General features: G+C 36.1%; 1 protein-coding gene and 1 long non-coding RNA gene across 4 annotated transcripts in view; one reads left to right on the forward strand and one right to left on the reverse strand.

Annotated features, from left to right (window-relative positions):
* The window catches only part of LOC131202261 (uncharacterized), a 31,083-nt gene extending 22,628 nt beyond the window's left edge, over nucleotides 1–8,455 (reverse strand). For all 3 annotated transcript variants that reach the window (XR_009156112.1, XR_009156110.1, XR_009156111.1), the window contains exons 1-2: nucleotides 7,979–8,455; nucleotides 4,986–5,047 (exon numbers count right to left, since the gene is read on the reverse strand). This is a non-coding gene — a long non-coding RNA (uncharacterized LOC131202261). The remainder of the gene's footprint in view (nucleotides 1–4,985; nucleotides 5,048–7,978) is intronic.
* TRHDE (thyrotropin releasing hormone degrading enzyme) overlaps nucleotides 1–18,301 on the forward strand; it is a 288,715-nt gene that overhangs the window by 230,834 nt on the left and 39,580 nt on the right. Inside the window, exons 9-10 of the mRNA XM_058191067.1 lie at nucleotides 9–187; nucleotides 12,563–12,651. Of these exons, the coding sequence (XP_058047050.1) occupies nucleotides 9–187; nucleotides 12,563–12,651 (268 nt within the window). The remainder of the gene's footprint in view (nucleotides 1–8; nucleotides 188–12,562; nucleotides 12,652–18,301) is intronic.

Here is an 18,301-nt window from a genome sequence, read left to right on the forward strand (position 1 = left end):
GTTTTAAGGCACTTAAGAAGATTGGGAAATTTGTGAATATCCAAGAGGTAATGGATCAGTGGACACTCCAGATGGGTTACCCTGTTATCACTATCAAGAGAAATGACAATACAGACAGTATTATAGGAATCTCTCAAGATCGCTTTGTTTATGACCTTGATAAAGATCCCGGTTTGAGAAACAACAGGTATTTACATTTTCTAGTATATTATATACTAGTTATAATTGTTTTAATACCACTGCTAGAGAAGGAGAAATATCTTCATAAATGGTTAAATAAAGATTTGTGAATAAAAACAGTGATACCACGGTATGCCTTTGCTATTTTTAAAAAACATTATTTATAGGCAATATGTTAAATATTGAAATAATATCATCAGAATATACACATTTAGAAAGATGTGGATAAAGACTTGAATTTATATCTGGAAATTTTCAATAATAGATAATTTAAATGTGTTCAGTCATCATTATGTTTTTTTACATAAGTGGGCTTTCACAGAGGAAGAACAATTAAATATTAAATCAGAAAAATTACATTTAGTTTAGCAGAAGTATATAACTGATAAAAATTCCAAATCTGTTAAATAGGGTGACTTAATGATGAGAAAACATATATATTAATATGGTACACATAAACTTGGAAGTCTAGAGATATTAATGGAACTATATTGTCTAAATCTTGGCATCCTCTGTATGTACATTAATAGCAACTGGAGGAGGCACTGAGACCGCAGGGTCAAAGTATGCTTAAAACTTTCCTTCCCATCTGCTACTGCCTCAATCTGTTTACTTCCCTCATTGCTTTTTTAAATCTATATTTAATTACTTACATTGGAACTTAATGCGTCATGGAATTCAAATTTCTGAGAAATTGTGTTGTATTTTATAATTTTGCCAAAATTGTAGAGCTGTATGAATACAGCAATAGTGCATTCATTCAATACAATACAGAATATTGGCAGTGGGTCTTGAGTGGGAAAGGAAGAAAAAGAAGGAAGATAATAGGCAGAAGGAATTTGCAACCTTTAATTTCCATTCCACTTATTCTACGAATTGCATAAGGATGAGAAAGCAATTTGACTTTCACTACTTTAACTAATCTTTAATGAACCTTTAATACTTCGATGACCAGAGTAGCTGTTACATCAATCTTGATCTTTCTGCTAGGCCTGTTTGCATACCTATTAATTACTGCACTAAATAACTAGTGGAAGGGGCAATTGTTTTCTTGCTTGTACTATAGTAAGGTATGCAATTGCCTCAGAAATTGCTATTTACATACAAGATGTAAAATTGCTGTATGTAAACAGATATGTGATTCTTCCAAGATTAGAACAAACAGGAAACCAAAGCAAAGTCCACTATTGCAAGGACTTTCCTCTCTGTGAGCTGTTTTTCCATGTACAATTCCATTACTTGCTGGCCATCTTACTAATTCCCTTATAATGAAACAAAATGAGGTTGTCCTCAGCTGTTTCCATTTCTTTCCACAAGTATATATGTTTTGATAGCTATATTGTTGTTGTTAGCATGGTAGTGGCAATACTACTTCATTTGTTTTATTTAACACTGTTATTTGGTTAGTCACAGAACCATTTAATGCAAGAAAGACGATGGTAGATATTGTTAAATGATTGACATAAGAGATCTCCAAACTACTGGTCTAATCCTGCTATGAACTGTGGTTTTGTGAAAAAAAAACCAATTACATTGATCACTGCCAATCTTCTCATTATTTTAAAAGGCCATTCTCAATATCAGTCCTGATTATTTTTTTCCTAATGCTAATTTATTAAACTTCTATGCTGCCCAGCTCTCAATGGCCATAGGTTTAAATTTAACAGAGAAATCTAATGCAGTTAGAAAGAAATGTACCATGTTTTACCCTTTTATTTTCATAAATATACAGAATGTTAGAGGTGAATGTAAAATAGGAAACAGAATAGGACTGAAAAAATAATTTTAAAACATTCATCTGCTATCATTATTGCTTAGAGAAGGAGGTATGAACAAATTTAAATTAAATAGGGTATAATTTTGGCACCTGTTTCCAAAATGCAACACTTTCAGCACAAACTGATTTTGAAACCTATAATTTTCTGAGCTTTTCTTTTATTTATTTTTATTTTTATTTTTTATTTTATTTATTTTGTCATAACAATATATATATAATTTGGGGCAGCACAGATGTTGCTACATTAATAAACAGAAACACTAGGGATAATGATCCATTGTCCTGACTCCCTTTGCAATCTAGTGTACATTGATATTATTGGATGTTTTGTGGAATAAAAAAAGGCAGGTTAATGTTGCCCAAATTGTCTGGGGTGGAACAAGGACAGCCCACAGGATAGCAACCAAAATAGGAGTTTCTGGGCTAATTCACAAATCTAAATAATTAATGAGTGCAAATTATTAAATCTAGTGAACAAATATATAGATAATAATCTAAATACCTACTGCTTATGTAATAGTTTTTCTGCAGTGTAGTATCTTTTAGTCAGATGAATTAACTACTATCCAGAGCAAGAATTTGATTTCAGATTTTATTAACATTTTAAAAAAATGTATATTTATGTCTCAATGGTGAAATGTAAAATTTGTTACTACAGGTTCTGTGGGTGTGGTTTGGGGGTTAATGTGACTGAGTGAGTGTAGCCAACTTTTTTTTTTACTTTTAAAAGCATTTTTTCTACAACCTCTTCGGCTGAAGAGGTTGTAGAAAAAATGCTTTTAAAATGCTCCTCTGACGATCCCAGCTGAGTTGCCTGATTGTCAGAGGCAATTTTTTTTCTTTTAAAGGCAAAAAAGAAAGAAAAGAAAAGTCTGTGATGATCAGGCAACTCAGCTGGGATCGTCAGAAGAGCCTTTTAAAAGCATTTTTTCTACAACCTCTTTGGCTGAAGAGGTTGAGAAAAAATACTTTTAAAAGGTTCCTCTGACAATCCCAGCTGAGCCACAGAATCATCAGAGGCTTTTTTTTTTACTTTTAAAAGCATTTTTTGGCCGAAGAAAAAATGCTTTTAAAAGTAAAAAAATACCTCTGATGATCATGCAGCTCAGCTGGGCATGGGGGTGTATGTGCAGGGAGTTTTGCTACCAGTTCTCTGAATCACCCGCTGCCATTGCTACCGGATTGAGTGATCTGGTCCAAACCGGGAGCATTTCACCCCGGTATGCCTATCCATTTAATACATGACTCTGGTTGGCTATCAAGCAATTAAAAAACCCATAAATAAAAAGTATTTTAAAACATTATATTGCATTCAGAATGACTCAGAAACATACAATCACAATATCAAGTTAGGCTCATCACAACAACCTGGCCCACAGCCCAGGGAAGATTTATGAATTCTAACCATCATAATTTTATTATTGGAAAGTATTTGACCTCTAAGATGTCCAAAGTTTACAGTTATTTTTAAAATAAAACTTTTATGACTTGATTTATGATGGAGCTTCTTACCTTTTGAATAGTAAATGAGGTTTTGTCGAATTCTTTAAAATTCAATTTTCAGCTCTAAAAAAATTCTTTGTAAAATTACTTTATGTAATTATGTCTTTATGTTTTATGTCTAAAATTATGTAATTTTAGCATTCTTTCTTGTTCTTCTTGAAAGAAATTAGGTACCAGCAAACAAAAATGAGAAGGGAGGACTTAAGAAAGAAACCAGTAATTTCTCAGATTAAGCATCAGCAATAAAACAGATTATCATTAATCATTAAGCAGATTAAGTCAGCAATAAAATGTTGTAACCAAAACACTAAAGATAAGTATTTAAATGCTCAAAGGTTTCCACTTTCACAGACACTTCATATACTTAAGAAAAACTTTCTTCTCTGATGTTGCTTCTTTGGCTCAAGTATTTTGAGCACCACCAAAGCAGTATTTCTCTGTGTGACTGGGAAGGGCGTACAGTTGAGAAGAATTAGATTTCCATTTGCCAAGACAAGCCAAATATTATTTATTTAAATGTATTGTAGCCAGAAACCCTTCAGACTCTAGGCAGTTTGCAAATACACAAACAACAAATGCAGTTAAAAACATGCAACATCACAGGCATCCTGAATTAAAACAATCATGACAAACCAGGTTTGTCCTACCAACACATTATAGTAACTTCAAGCCTGAGACCAAAGCCAGGTCTTAAGGACAACTTAGAACCCCTAGGAGGGAAAATACTGTCCCTATCTCTGGGGAGATGTTGTTCCAGAACAGGGGTCTCCAACCCTGGCAACTTTAAGCCTAGCAGACTTCAACTTTCAGAATTCCCCAGCCAGCTTTGCTTTCTGTGAGTTGAAGTCCGCCAGACTTAAAGTTGCCAAGGTTGGAGACCCTTGTTCCAGAAGATGGGGGTCACAACAGAGAAGGCAAGCTTCCTTAGTCCCATAAAATGACATCATGTAATGGAAGGAGGCTGGGGCATTCCCCCTGCCAGGTAGAAATAGTAGAAAATCAGTGATCCCTCAGCTATAAAGGGTTTTATAAGTAATAGTATCTTGAATTGTATCTGGAAGCCAACTGGCAACCACCAACATAGCAGTAGTGATAGATGGGCCTACCACGATGCTACTACTATTGCTTGCAGTGCTGCATTTTGTACCAGCTATGCTTTCAGATGATCTTCAAGAGCAACCCTGTATACACACATTGCAATATGCCAGTTGTGAGGTGACCAGGGCATGAGTAAACTGTCTGAAGGTTCTCTGTCTGAAATATCAGTCACTTATTTCAGTCCATCACTCAGGAGTAATGATGTCACCATAAAAAAAGTATTTGAACCATGAAAAAGTATTTGCTTTTGTACAAATATTTGCTTGTTTATCATATGCCACAATCCTACGATTCTGAGCACCAAGCTCAGAGAGCAACCCAGGAACCCTCACTACAACCCTGAGCTACAAATATTTTCCTTTATTAATTCTACTGTTTTTGTAGTCAACATTGAGAATCAGTAGTAAATCATGATTGAATTTCTTACCTCTTTGAGCCCAGGAGCTAATGACTCAATATCATTAGTGCTGCCAAAATCAGCAAAGGCACCTATGGAAAATAGATGTTAGTGTATGCAGAGGTACCCAGTGCCACTATTTATTCATATTTGGCCATTGGCAAAATGTTTGTAGAATGTAGAAAGCATTTGTCTAAGTCTAAACAAATCCTGTACACACTATGTGAATGTTGCAACTTAAGCAGAGTGACCACATAGAATGAAAGCCTCCCTGTTACATTGGGTTCCTTTTCCTTTACGTCACTATTTACTATGTCATGGAATGGACAGTGTGAAATCCTTTTATATGACATATACATGTTGACCAGACAAATCACCATACTATAAAATGGAATGCTTTGTCTATTTTTATACTATTTTGTTGGTTCTGTTGTATTATATTATGATTGTAAATTATTAATAAATTCAGTACGGTTCCTAAAGGGATGCACAGTATTGTAAGAATAGCAATTCTGTTTTTTTTTTAATAATCGCTTTTTGAAGATCCTTGAAATAATCCTACTCTAAAATATGCCGCTATAATAATTTGTTGTCTGTCATTAGAGACTAGACTAGACTAGACTAGACTAGACTAGACTAGACTAGATTAGATAAGACTAGAATAAAATAGAATAGAATTTTTTATTGGCCAAATGTGATTGGACACACAAGGAATTTGTCTTGGTGCATATGCTCTTAGTGTACATAAAAGAAAATATAAGTTCATCAAAAATCATAAGGTACAACACTTAATGATAGTCATAGGTTACAAATAAGCAATCAGGAAACAATATCAATATAAATCGTAATGATACAAGCAACAAAGTTACAGTCATACAGTCATAAATGGAAGGAGATGGGTGATGGGAACGATGAGAAGGTGAGAAGATTAATAGTAGTGCAGACTTAGTACATAGTTTGACAGTGTTGAGGGAATTATTTGTTTAGCAGAGTGATGGCATTTGGGAAAAAACTGTTCTTGTTTTTCTGGTGTGCAGTGCTCTTAGCATTGTTTTGAGGGTAGGAGTTGAAACAGTTTATGTCCAGGATGTGAGGGAGATCTATAAATATTTTCACAGCCCTCTTTTTGACTCGTGCAGTATACAGGTCCTCAGTGGAAGGCAGGTTGGTAGCAATTGTTTTTTCTGCAGTTCTAATTATCCTCTGAAGTCTGTGTCTTTCTTGTTGGGTTGCAGAAACAAACCAGACATATTACCTGAAACTAGAGTATTACCTAAATGCAACAGCCTGATTTATTTTTAGATGGACTAGAAGGAAGTAAACAATAAGGACTGCAAATAACCATGTGAATGTCATGCTTAGTAAATATGCCTGTGTTTTTAATGTATATTTTCAAGCCACTTTACTTATAACTATATCATCCATATCTTGTGAGAAAATCTTCTGATTCACCCATTATAAAAATGCATATTTATAGCAATTTCTTAAAAAAATTATCGAAAATGGATGTTGAGAATACTGTCAAAGCGTTGGCCCTGACAGAAAATTTCTATAATATTAATCTCAGAAAATAAGATGTTACATGTGTGCGTCAGTACTTATAGTAAATGCACACCAAGATAGTCTTTTTATAAAATACCTTACTTTCCAGCTATAACAATAATTATTTTTCTTTTTTGATAGCAATTAATGTTGAAGTTGATTCTGGATCATACGAAATGAATTGGTTATTACATTAACTGACATTTCCACAGGAATATTTTGAAATAATTTATGTAAATTTTGAAGAAGCATTATTTTAAATCCAGCTTTTCTATTCAGCATACTGAATACACTTTTATAATTGCTAAATAATCTTTATAGTTGCTCAAATCAGCTAGCTTGTCTAGCAAAGGTCTAATCACTGACATACCGTAGTTGCATTATATAAAAAAATGAATACACCTCTATAGAAATGCATAAAACCAAGGATGAAAGCCTCCTTGAGTGCATATGGATTAATATAAAAGGAAAAAAGAATGACATTGCTATGGGTGTATACTACAGGCCATCCAACCATATAGAAGAAATTGATGAACTTTTTGCTAATCAATTAATTAATGTATATAGAAAACACACCACAATAGTAATGGAGGACTGTAATTACCCTGACATCAGTTGGGAAACAAACTCTGAATCAAGTGGCAGATCAAACAGGTTCCTGATAAGCCTAGCAGACAGTCTTGTCATCCAAAAAGTAGAGGAGGGAATTAGAGGCTCAGCTGTACTGGACTTAATTCTTATTAACAGAGACAAAATGATAGAGGGGTTGAAGTTGCAGGAACTTTGGGGGAGAGTGTGTATGTCATATTGGAATTCAATATAATGCAGATACAAGCAATAGGACAAAATCAAGCTGATGCATTAGACTTTAAAAGAGCCAATTTCAACAAACCTAGAGTTTGGGAAGGATTCCATGGATGAAAATCTTAAAGGAGAAAACAACTCAAGAAGCTTGGGAAACTCTAAAAATACATTTATGAAAGCCCAGTTGAGCACAATACTACTGAAAAAAGAAAAAGAAGAAATCAAAGAAGAAATCAACATGGTTGCATAAATAATTATCTGATAAACTGAAAGACAAAAAGAACAAGCATAAAAAATGGAAAGAGGAACATAACTAAGGCAGAATACCAGCATATAAATCAAACCTGATCAAGATCAAGTCAGGAAGACTAAGACTCAAAATCAACTAAGACTTGCAACAAATGTCAAAAATAATAAAACAAATTTATTTCAACATATAAAAAACAAGAAAAAAGTGAAGGAAACCATTGGTCAGCTAATGGGAGAAGATGGCAAAGAAGTGATGGGCAGCAAGCAGAAAACAGAGCTGCTTAATTCATTCTTTGCATCTGTCTTCACACAAGAAGAAAAAATAGCCAAACCTACCAAAAACAGAACCATAAAAGACAGACTAGGAAAGTTAAAATAGGCAAGAAACTGGTAAGACAATACCTGTCCACCTGTGCTGGCCTACTCACCCACACGTCAGTATTGGTTAGAGAGAACTTTATTTTGTCTTTCCCCTAGCAATTCTGTTTCAGGTTTCAGCTTACCCACAGCTGCTAGATTAGAACATATGGCAAACTCAAAACAGTCTCGGAAATAAAAGCTTTGCTGGGTAGTTTCAAAAGAGAAGCCAACATCCAGTCTGAGGTTTGGAGCCTCCAATTAGGTTTGTCAGTCAGTCCAATGGTCAGAGTTTCAGAGTTTACAAGTAGAATTCACAGGAACAGCCCAGGACAGGAATTCAGAGGGTCGTTTCCAAGTGAATCCAGCCATGAATAAGCCCCAGACTAAACTTCCAGGCAATGGCCAAGTAGTCCATCAAACAGATAACCAGATGTTCAGAGTCCACAAACACAAAGCCTCCTGGCAACTTAAACTAAATCCACCTAGCTCACGAACTGCAGAGTCTTGAAAACACAAACATCTGGCCATAACCCACACACATTGCTTCCAGCAACACCTCCCTCTGCCTGCTGTGCTAAATAGCTCCCAGTGCAGCCCAATAAAAAGGCTGGGGCCTTTTTGCGAGCAATCTGGCAGATCTCCGCCTCTCTGCTCTGCGTTCTCCGGGATTCACTACAGTAGGCAGTTCTTCCCCTCTGCCCTGCAAGCTCTCCTCAGCCGAGGCCTCTTCTGCTGGCAGTTCAGGGTCAGTAATTCCTAATGTACCAGGAACGATCTCATTTTACCTGAAGGCCTCTTAGGAAGAAATGGAGGAGTCATATGTCCTATAGTTCCAAGTGAATATAATTTATCTTTAGAAACATTAATTTAAAATAATCTTACCTATAAAAGTTAATGCAGCTTTATAATGTTTTAATTAATTCTGTTACTGATGTGCACTGCTTTAATAATAAAAAAATATTATTTTAAATAAAAAATAAACTGTTATTGTTATTGTTTTAAACTTGGAAAATTTAATATTTATAATTCTGTTTTTCAATATATTCTAAAATTTTATGTTATTGATTCTTGTGTAGGCTTATTGTCGTTTTATAATAAATATGGAAATTTGTGTGCGGTTGGGTTATCTAATAAGTATAGAAATTGAAAGAAAGGTAAGAAGGAGGCTGAGAGGAATGAAAAAGCACAGAAAGGAACAGTTTGAAAAGAAAAAACAATTCTGACAGCAAAAACATTTTAGGAATGCAGTTCTGGGTGAATTACAGATGGCTTTGATAACCTCAGTCTCAACTGAATTAATTACCATATTTTTCAGAGTATAAGATGCACCTACCCCTACCCCTAAAAGAGGGTAAAAATTTGGGTGCATCTTATACACTGAATGTAGTCCTGAGCAGCCTTTGAAACAAAGGGTTTCAGAGGCTGAAAAAAGCCTCTGAAACCTCAGTTTGAGAGCCTGGGAAAAATATCAAGGCAGAGAGCTCACAGCCAACAAACCTGTTGCTAAAGTTCACCTCCGGGAACAGCTGATTGGGGGTATTCCAGGAGGCCGATCCACCCGTTAGCCAGCTTTTTTCTTATTTTCCTCCCCAAAAACTAAGCTGCGTCTTATACTCCGGTGTGTCTTATAGTCCGAAAAATATGGTAAGTCTTTCACACATATAAGGATATGAGTTTACCTGAATTGCTTATTTCTGCAGCTGAAATATGCTTACAGCTTTGTGCAAAAGTCCTGATCAATTATAATAATGAATTAAATGCAAATGTTAATCTTTTAAAAATAGAAGAGGAAACAGTAAAGGGAACTAATTTAATTTGCTACAGAACACTGCAGTATTCTTTAGAAAATGCTGCCACTAATTTCATTGGTATGTTGAATACTTGAAAACAAAATGTGGTGAAGTTTATTATTTCTTCACTCGTTAGTGGAACCTATTCATAAATAACTTATATAATACACAAATACACATGAAAGTTTAAAATTAATTACCCCAACTATCAGCATCATGCATATGCCCAGCTGTGTAGTCTAGTCATCATGCATAACGCTGTAAAATTCAGCTTTCAGCATATTTCACTTTTATTATTCTTTCTTTCAGTCTATATTTAGTAGCTGTCTTTCATATAACATTTTTAAAAGAATGTTTTCATTTAGGTATCCACTGCAAACCAAACCATTGCAGGTTCATAGCCTCTCAATGAAAGTTTGTGTGTGTGTGTGTGAGGGGGGGAGGAGTGTTTTTATTCATATTGCACAGCTGACACCAACTTTGCCATTCTTCGAGTGTTACATTCACACTATCTTTGGTTTTGACTGATCCTAATACTTAAACATAATAATCTGCCAATGTAGATTTACTGTTTACTGTTGATTCTTAAGATATATGCAACCTGCAGTTCTAAGGCCACCTGTGATCCATGACTTTATTTCATGTGCCTTTAAAAAAAAAATTACCCTTTGCAAATGATAAATTCCGGCCTCAAGGAAAAGTCCTTCATAGGCAACCTGATAACGTAAACAAAATAAACTTTAAAAAGGCTATCAAAAACAGAAAAAGGACTGGTTTTTACCTAGAATTTTTTCCCATATAATTCTGCCATCATATGTTACTCCAGTGATGGTGAATCTTTTTACCATCACGTGCCAAAAGCAGGGGGAGTGGGGGGGGTCGCATGCATGCCCACACCCATAATTCTATGTGCCCCGCCCCAACATATGAGCACGTGACACCCCCCACACTCCTCCCTGCTTTTGGCACGGTGAGCCAGGTAGGCCCATTTTTTGCTCTCACCAGGCTTCAGAGCCTTTATAGTATAGTGACCAGACGTCCCACTTTTGGCGGGACAGTCCCGCTTTTTAATAATTTGTCCCGCATCCCGCGGCAATTCCAAAAAGTCCCAATTTTTTTCCCCACTCCCATTCTGAAAATGGGAGGCGGCAACGCAAGAAGAGGAGGCGGAGAAGGGGGAGTGGCAGAGAAGGGGGCGCGAGAGGGAGGAGAGAAAACTTCACCCGAGAGGAAGAGAAGAGCCGAGAGGAGAGCCGAGCCTGCCTGGAAGAGCGGAGAAGCAGCAGCCGCTCCTCCTCCTTCAGGCAGATGGCAGATGGCAAGACTCAGCACGCATGCACAGCTCCCCCTCTCCGCCCCCGTCAATGGTGTTCCACTTTGCCATCGCTGAAATCTGGTCACTTTACTTTATAGAAGTCTTGGGAGGACCAAAATGGCCTTCCCCACCCCCTGGAGGTCCTGCAGAGGCTGGCAATGGCTGGAAAGGCTCTGGAGCCTGAGGAGAGTGAAAAAATGGGGCTACCTGTGCGACCGGAAGTTGGCAAACTGCCCATTTCTGGCCTCCAGAGGGCCCCTGGGGGGGAAGGCCGTTTTGGTCCTCCCTGGAAAGGCACTGGAGCCTGAGGACAGCAAAAAATGGGCCTTCCCCACCCCCACCAGGCCCTCCGGAGGTAGGAAACAGCCTGTCTCTCTCTTGCAGGTGGGCCCAGAAGGCCTGAAAATCAGTTGGCTCACGTGCCCACCAATATGGCTACGCATGCCACCTGTTCACCATCATGGTGTTACTCCTTTCACTCTGCAAATAATTAGTATGTCATATAAACTTTAAAAGGACATCAATTTTTTTTCAAAAGATTTCAGTTAGGTAAAAAATCAAAATGTGCAAACTGCATTATCTGTTCAACTATTAATTATATCAAAATGTATTTGATTGCAGCAATTTTGGAAAAGGGCCGTTTAGTTTTGCTTTGTTTATATTTTATTGTTCACTTCGATGTCTTCAGTATGCTTCCGATGTGAAAAATGTCTATAAACTGTAATCAAGTGTTTTATTATAAGTAGTCTTTGACTTGCATCCATAATTGAGCCCAAAAGTTAAGTTGTTAAGTGAGATATTCATTGAATTTTGCCCCATTTTACAACCTTTCTTGCCACAGTTGTTAAGTGAATCAGTGCAGTTGATAAGTTAGTAACACGTTGTTAAGTGTATCTGGCTTTCCATTGACTTTGCTTATCAGACAGTCACAAAAGGTGATCACATGACCTGGGGACACAGCAATGGTGATAAATATGAACCAGTTGCCAAGCATCTGAATTTTGATTACATGGTCATGGAGATGCTGCAAAACTGTGAAAAATGATCATAACCTACTTCTTTCAGTGCAGTTGTAACTTTGAACGGTCACTAAATGAACTGTTGTAAGTCAAGAACTACTTGTACTGATATAAGAGTAATTACAGAGGGATTTTGTCAGGAAATTTTTAATGATAGCATTATGAAAAAGGCGTATTGTTACTGAAATCAAAACATACACTGTTGCCAAAGACTGTTATCCTTAAATTACTCTTATGGGGAGGGGCTGTTGTATTAGTTATTGTCTTTTCTGTTTTCTTATTTTATTTTATGAGAAATTATCATTCAATAGTAGTACATTTTGTTTTAAAAAAGGAAGATGAATTACTGTCTTACTTCTTTGTTGCTATTCACAAACTGATTTTAGAAACAAGGTAACATGTTAGAATCAAAATATTTGCTCTCTTATTGAACATGTTTGATAACTTTGATATAATCCCTGATTGCTGTTGAGAGAGAAGAATCATTTCAGTATTTTTATTCTTAGAACCCACTCCTTTGTCTTGCAGCTACTTGTGGCAGATTCCATTAACAATTGCAGTAGGAAATACAAGCCACATCTCATCAGAGGCAATTATATGGGTGTCTAACAAATCAGGTAAACATAAACTTTCCTCCCAGTAGAATCTCATAAAGCATTCATGTGTTTTTCTGAACTATTTCTTCATAATGGATCTTAGAAAAATGATTAGCGTTGCTAAACATAGATTTTGTTTTGGAAAAATGTGTTGTAAAAAAAGAATTTCAAGATTTTTCCCCATAATAAATATAGGGAAAAATGAGAATATTATGAAATATCTACTTTATAATAGTCTGGAAATATTTATTTGTCTTCCTATATAAAATCATTGTGATAAATTTATAAAAATATATCTAGTTTATAGATAGTGTAAAATTTAAATTTAAATTCTGATTTAATTCCATAATTAACTTAAGAAAATTATTAAAAAATTCTGATTTTTCTGTAAATTCTTTTCTGATGTTAGCAAAAAGGGTTTCTTTTAATCTTGGCTTTTTAAGCTTCTGCCACCATCACACACACACACACTTTTTAAAAGTTTTTTTCCCCACACAATTTTAGTAGGAAATTACTTCCAAGTCACTTGGAGTCTCAGTAAACTGTTTTGGAATTGGAATGAAGTAGACAGGAAACTTATCTAGCAAGTGTTATACTTTGTTTCTCTTAGGTGTTTCTCTCACTCTAAGCATGTAGTAGGTCATTCCTGAATTGGCACAGTCTGCTTGAGTGGCAAGACATTAAAAATGAAAGAGGAATCCTTGCCCTACCTGTGAAAGAAGATAAAATGAACCAATTTCATAGAGAAGTTATAAAATAATACTATTATTCTTTGCTGTAATTGTTATATAAAAGGATGCAGTCAAAAACTTGTGGTTTTCTTTCCCTTTTGTACTTTAACAGTTGATTAGTTGTAATATCTGAGGACATAGTGCTTTGGAAAGGTATATATAAAGTATTTGTTCTTTTAAATAAGCATAATTATCACAAGGCAGATTTTTGGCTTTAGAAATAGTCTGCTCAGATTTTCAAGCCATTCAGATAACTTACTGATTCAGACCTAGATGTTGAAGCCACGTTCTTCTTAGGTGTGTGTGTTTGTGTGTGTGTGTGAGAGAGAGAGAGAGTGTGTGTGTGAGTGTGTAAAAGAGAGGAACTATGTGACTGCACCTTCCTTTGCTTAAACCAATTCTTTAGATTCATTCTTTGTATTCAGATTTACTGATCCTATCATAAAAAAGTAAGCCAATAGTAGCTAGCAGTTGCTGATAAACTATTACATATATTTCTAAGGAAATATATTGAAAGTTACCAGCTTGGGAATGAAGCTAATTCATTTTGAAAGCTGTATTTATTCATGAGCAATTTCATTTTACTTCATTTATATGCTAATCAATATGCAGACAGTGAGAGAAGATTGAATGGTGCCAGGTTCATGGATTCACAAGAATTTATACAATAAAAATCAGAGGCAATAGTGGTATTAGATTCCAGTGTATTTCAAATAGTGTGTAGGGATATGTATGGTATGCATATTAGCTATGAATGGTTGGCTAATGTGCATGAATGTCATGATGGCCAGACTAATCTAAGCTACAATAATGAAATTTGATAAATTTAGCAGATTGTTAATAGCTGAAGGATTAATTTTGGAAGACATATTACTAGGATCAATTCTAAGAGCATAGTATAGTAGAAATATGCAAGATACCTTGTTCATTTTTTCTGGAAGGTCCCTTGCATTCAAAATGTTCATAACACAAGAATATTTGGGAAAGTTGCTTTCTTTTGAAAAGTTGTTTGATGCATGAATAACCTAATATACTTACATCTGCCTTAGTATGTATGCCTTTATGAAACAAAGTGACAATATTTCTGGTACTCCTACTAATAGAACTGGAATGCTGTAGACTGGCATCTTGAATTCCATGGTCAAGAAAAATAAGTAGAATCTTAACTAATTATGTATTATGTCTATGTCCATTATGCATCTTCAGTGATTCAAAAGATACTGGCCACTTTATGTGATGAAGAAGCAGTCTCAAATAATAGAAGTTGTCACTGTGGAGAATTGATATACTCTTGACCAAGAACGCTGGCTTTAAAAATTCTAGAGAACTCCTCCACTCTTTTTCTAATCTTGCTTCTTTTCCAACTCTTATTTGTCAAGTGTAGAATCTTGGACTATCCACATAGTACAGTGTTTTTGCAAATGGATCGCGCACGCAAGGATACAGGAATTCTGTCAAAGTAGTTTTTGCTATATCGTTATTTGTTGCATAGAAGCATTACTTGGTTAGAATACTTGATGCTGCTGAGGAAGGTACACTTGAAGACAAGCAGCAGCTGATTCCCTCTCATGAATTTGAAATCCAAGTATCAATATAACAGCTTCACAGGGCCCAATATATCTGCCTGTCAAGGAATCTGTGATCTTTCATCTTCTCTGTTCAAACGCAAAATTGCCTGATGCTTCCCTTCATGGTATAGTTGACATATTTGGTAGATTTGACAAATGAGCATATTTTTTTACATTGAGAAGACAACAACCTTCAATACTACCCATTGAGAAATTAAAGTTTGACTCTTGTCCTGCTTAATGTCTTTCAAATACTCCCATTTCTGAAGACCATTTCCTGTAGATTGGATATGAATCATCACCACACATTTTATGCTCACTAAATGTCTTTGGGTACCTCTTACTGCATGTATCATTTTTCCAACATTCTGAGTTTCTGCTGAAATACAGGACATGGATCATGTGCTTTGATACCAATTTATAGAGCTTTGGATCTTCATGGGTCTGGCATTTCAGCTTGCAGAAATGTATCATAAACTTGTCATCTTGGCTTGTATGTTTCATCAAGCCACAGTAGACAATGCAAATGAAGAAGAACCCACTGGCACAATTTGCACATAAACAATCTTCCTACCAAAGAGACCTTGTGTTCCATTGAGGTACTACTGGTATATGAACAACTTTCTCTTCAAGTTGAGTACTCGCAATTAAATCTGCCCAGACATTTGGCTGCTAATTCAAAAAAAAGATGCTATTATATTTATTGCCAGTTTGGGCTGCATGTAAATGTAATGAATAGTGAATCATTGCCATAATTCCATATATATACATCATGGCATCTCAACATCATTCTTTCATATGTTTTGGTCCACAACAAATGTTGAAGAGAATATGATACACCTTGTGATGTTTCTAAAAATCATCATCATCATCATCATCATCATCATCATCATCATCATACAGTGCATCAATCTTCCCTCTGTATATTGTGGATCTCAAGGATGTTTGATTCATTTGGATGTACCTCAGCCTCTTGTGTTATCATGACCTTATCAGCCATGTCAACCATCTATTGTTCAAACAGACATCCTTCTCTTAGAATATTATTTACTGTAACTCATTCCCATGATTCATTATTCAATATGCATAACAACTCCCAGCCATTTGTTGCTTGTGATTTGTGATTTGGAACTGATGGCAGCGTTCTTGGATCAAAACTCTTCATATTATACATTAATGATCTCTGTGACCATATTACAAGTAATTGTGTTCTCTTTGCTGACGATGTCAAACTATTTAACACCACCAACAATACAGCTACCCTTCAAAAAGACCTGGACTTTGTGTCTGAATGGTCTAAAACTTGGCAACTCCAAATCTCCAAATCTCAACCAGCAAATGCTCAGTCTTACATATTGGAAAAAAGAACCTAAACACTAAGTACAAGCTTGATGGACATTACCTTACAGATGACCCCAACCCTGTTAAAGACCTTGGAGTTTTCATATCAAATGATCTAAGTGCCAAAGCCCACTGCAACTACATCGCAAAAAAGGCTTTAAGAGTTGTAAATCTAATCTTGCATAGCTTCTTCTCCAAAAACACTACACTACAAACCAGAGCATATAAAACATTTGCTAGACCAATTCTTGAATACAGCTCACCTGTCTGGAACCCATACCACATTTCGGACATCAATACAATTGAACGTGTCCAGAAATATTTTACAAGAAGAATTCTCCACTCCTCTGAATACAACAAAATACCTTATGCCACCAGACTTGAAATCCTGGGATTAGAAAATTTAGAACTCCGCCGACTCCGACAAGACCTGTGTTTAACACACAGAATCATCTATTGCAATGTCCTTCCTATCAAAGACTACTTCAGCTTCAATTGCAACAATACACGAGCACACAATAGATTTTGTCGTGTCCCACTCCTCCTCTGACGGCCGGGTCGGGGAAGTCTGTATCAAGCGTGCCTCTGCAGCTCTGCCAAAGTCCTATCAGAGTCCTCAGGGCAGGCAGGAATCCAAGGTGTGACTTCAGCAATCCAGATTAGACTTTGCCTGACTCAGAGAATGCCAGAAAGCAGATCCTTTATATAGGCCATGGGGTGTGGCTCCATGACTCAGCACTTATCCAGTCCTGCCCCTCCCTTCCTTTTGCTGATGTCGCCTCTCCATTCTCCGGAAGCGTGGATCTATCCATTGCATCGTTTCGTGTCCAGCTGTTGTAATCCCAGCACGTGGCTGGCTTCAGGTACACATGCTATCGGAGGGAGGTTTGTTTGTTCAGTTTGTCCGGGCATGGTGCCAGGGCTGAGGGCTGGAGGCATGCCAGGACATTCTTCTGTACTATCAGTCTCTGGCTGAGATAGCAGGAAATGAGAGGGGCCCAGCTGTGGGGGTGGGGCGAGCGAGGCACAACAGATTTAAGCTTAATGTTAACCGCTCCAATCTTGATTGCAGAAAATATGACTTCAGTAACTGAGTCGTTAATACTTGGAATACACTACCAGACTCTGTGGTCTCTTCCCAAAATCTCCAAAGCTTCAACCAAAAACTGTCTACTATTGATCTCACCTCATTCCTAAGAGGTCTGTAAGGGGCGTGCATAAGAGCACAATCGTGCCAACTTTTCCTGTCCCATTATTTCCTTTCATTATATCCAATTAATATAAATATTACATACTCATGCTTATATATATGCTTATATATTGTATAGTTATTTCATGCTTATGTTTATATATACTGTGTGACAAAAAATAAATAAACCACCACTTCCAAAAGGAGAGAAAAGTATTATTGAAAGCTGTCATAGGAATGATGGGACTCAAAAACCGTGAAATTCAGGCTGACTATCAGGAGAAGTTTCCTAAGGGTAATTGCTATTAAACTGTGGGACAGTCTTCCTAGAAAAATAATAGACTGCTGGTAAACTTTTTCCAGTGGGCTAGATGATTGTTTGTTGGGAATAGTTTCATGGATTTAAACCAGATAACATCTTAAGTCCCTTAAAGTATGCATATCCTTACGTTCTTTTAAATGTAATATTATGAATTCTCTTCTAGATAATTATAGGTCAGGATTTTTACTACCTATAAGGTGTTCTAATTTTTGACTGCTTTTGAAGAGGAAAACTTTGATGCATCAAAGGGAAACAGATTTAAAGTGAGAAATAATATTGACATTTATCGTTTGGTTCTTTTTTCTGATTTAAATTACAATTGCAAATTAGAATTTATTAGACTGATTATTAAAAGTGAGTTCAGAGTAGAGATATAAAGCACAGGATATTATTGATTTTTCTGTATTTTCCCCTGTTAAAAGAATTTTCTTTTAAAAATTCTTCTGTCCATTATAATAGTGACTGTGACAATAGTGATGATATGCTGTTGGTGGCCTTCATAACTCCAATCTCTTACGTA

This window comes from Ahaetulla prasina, chromosome 7 (assembly GCF_028640845.1).
Source record: "Ahaetulla prasina isolate Xishuangbanna chromosome 7, ASM2864084v1, whole genome shotgun sequence".
NCBI lineage: Eukaryota > Metazoa > Chordata > Lepidosauria > Squamata > Colubridae > Ahaetulla > Ahaetulla prasina.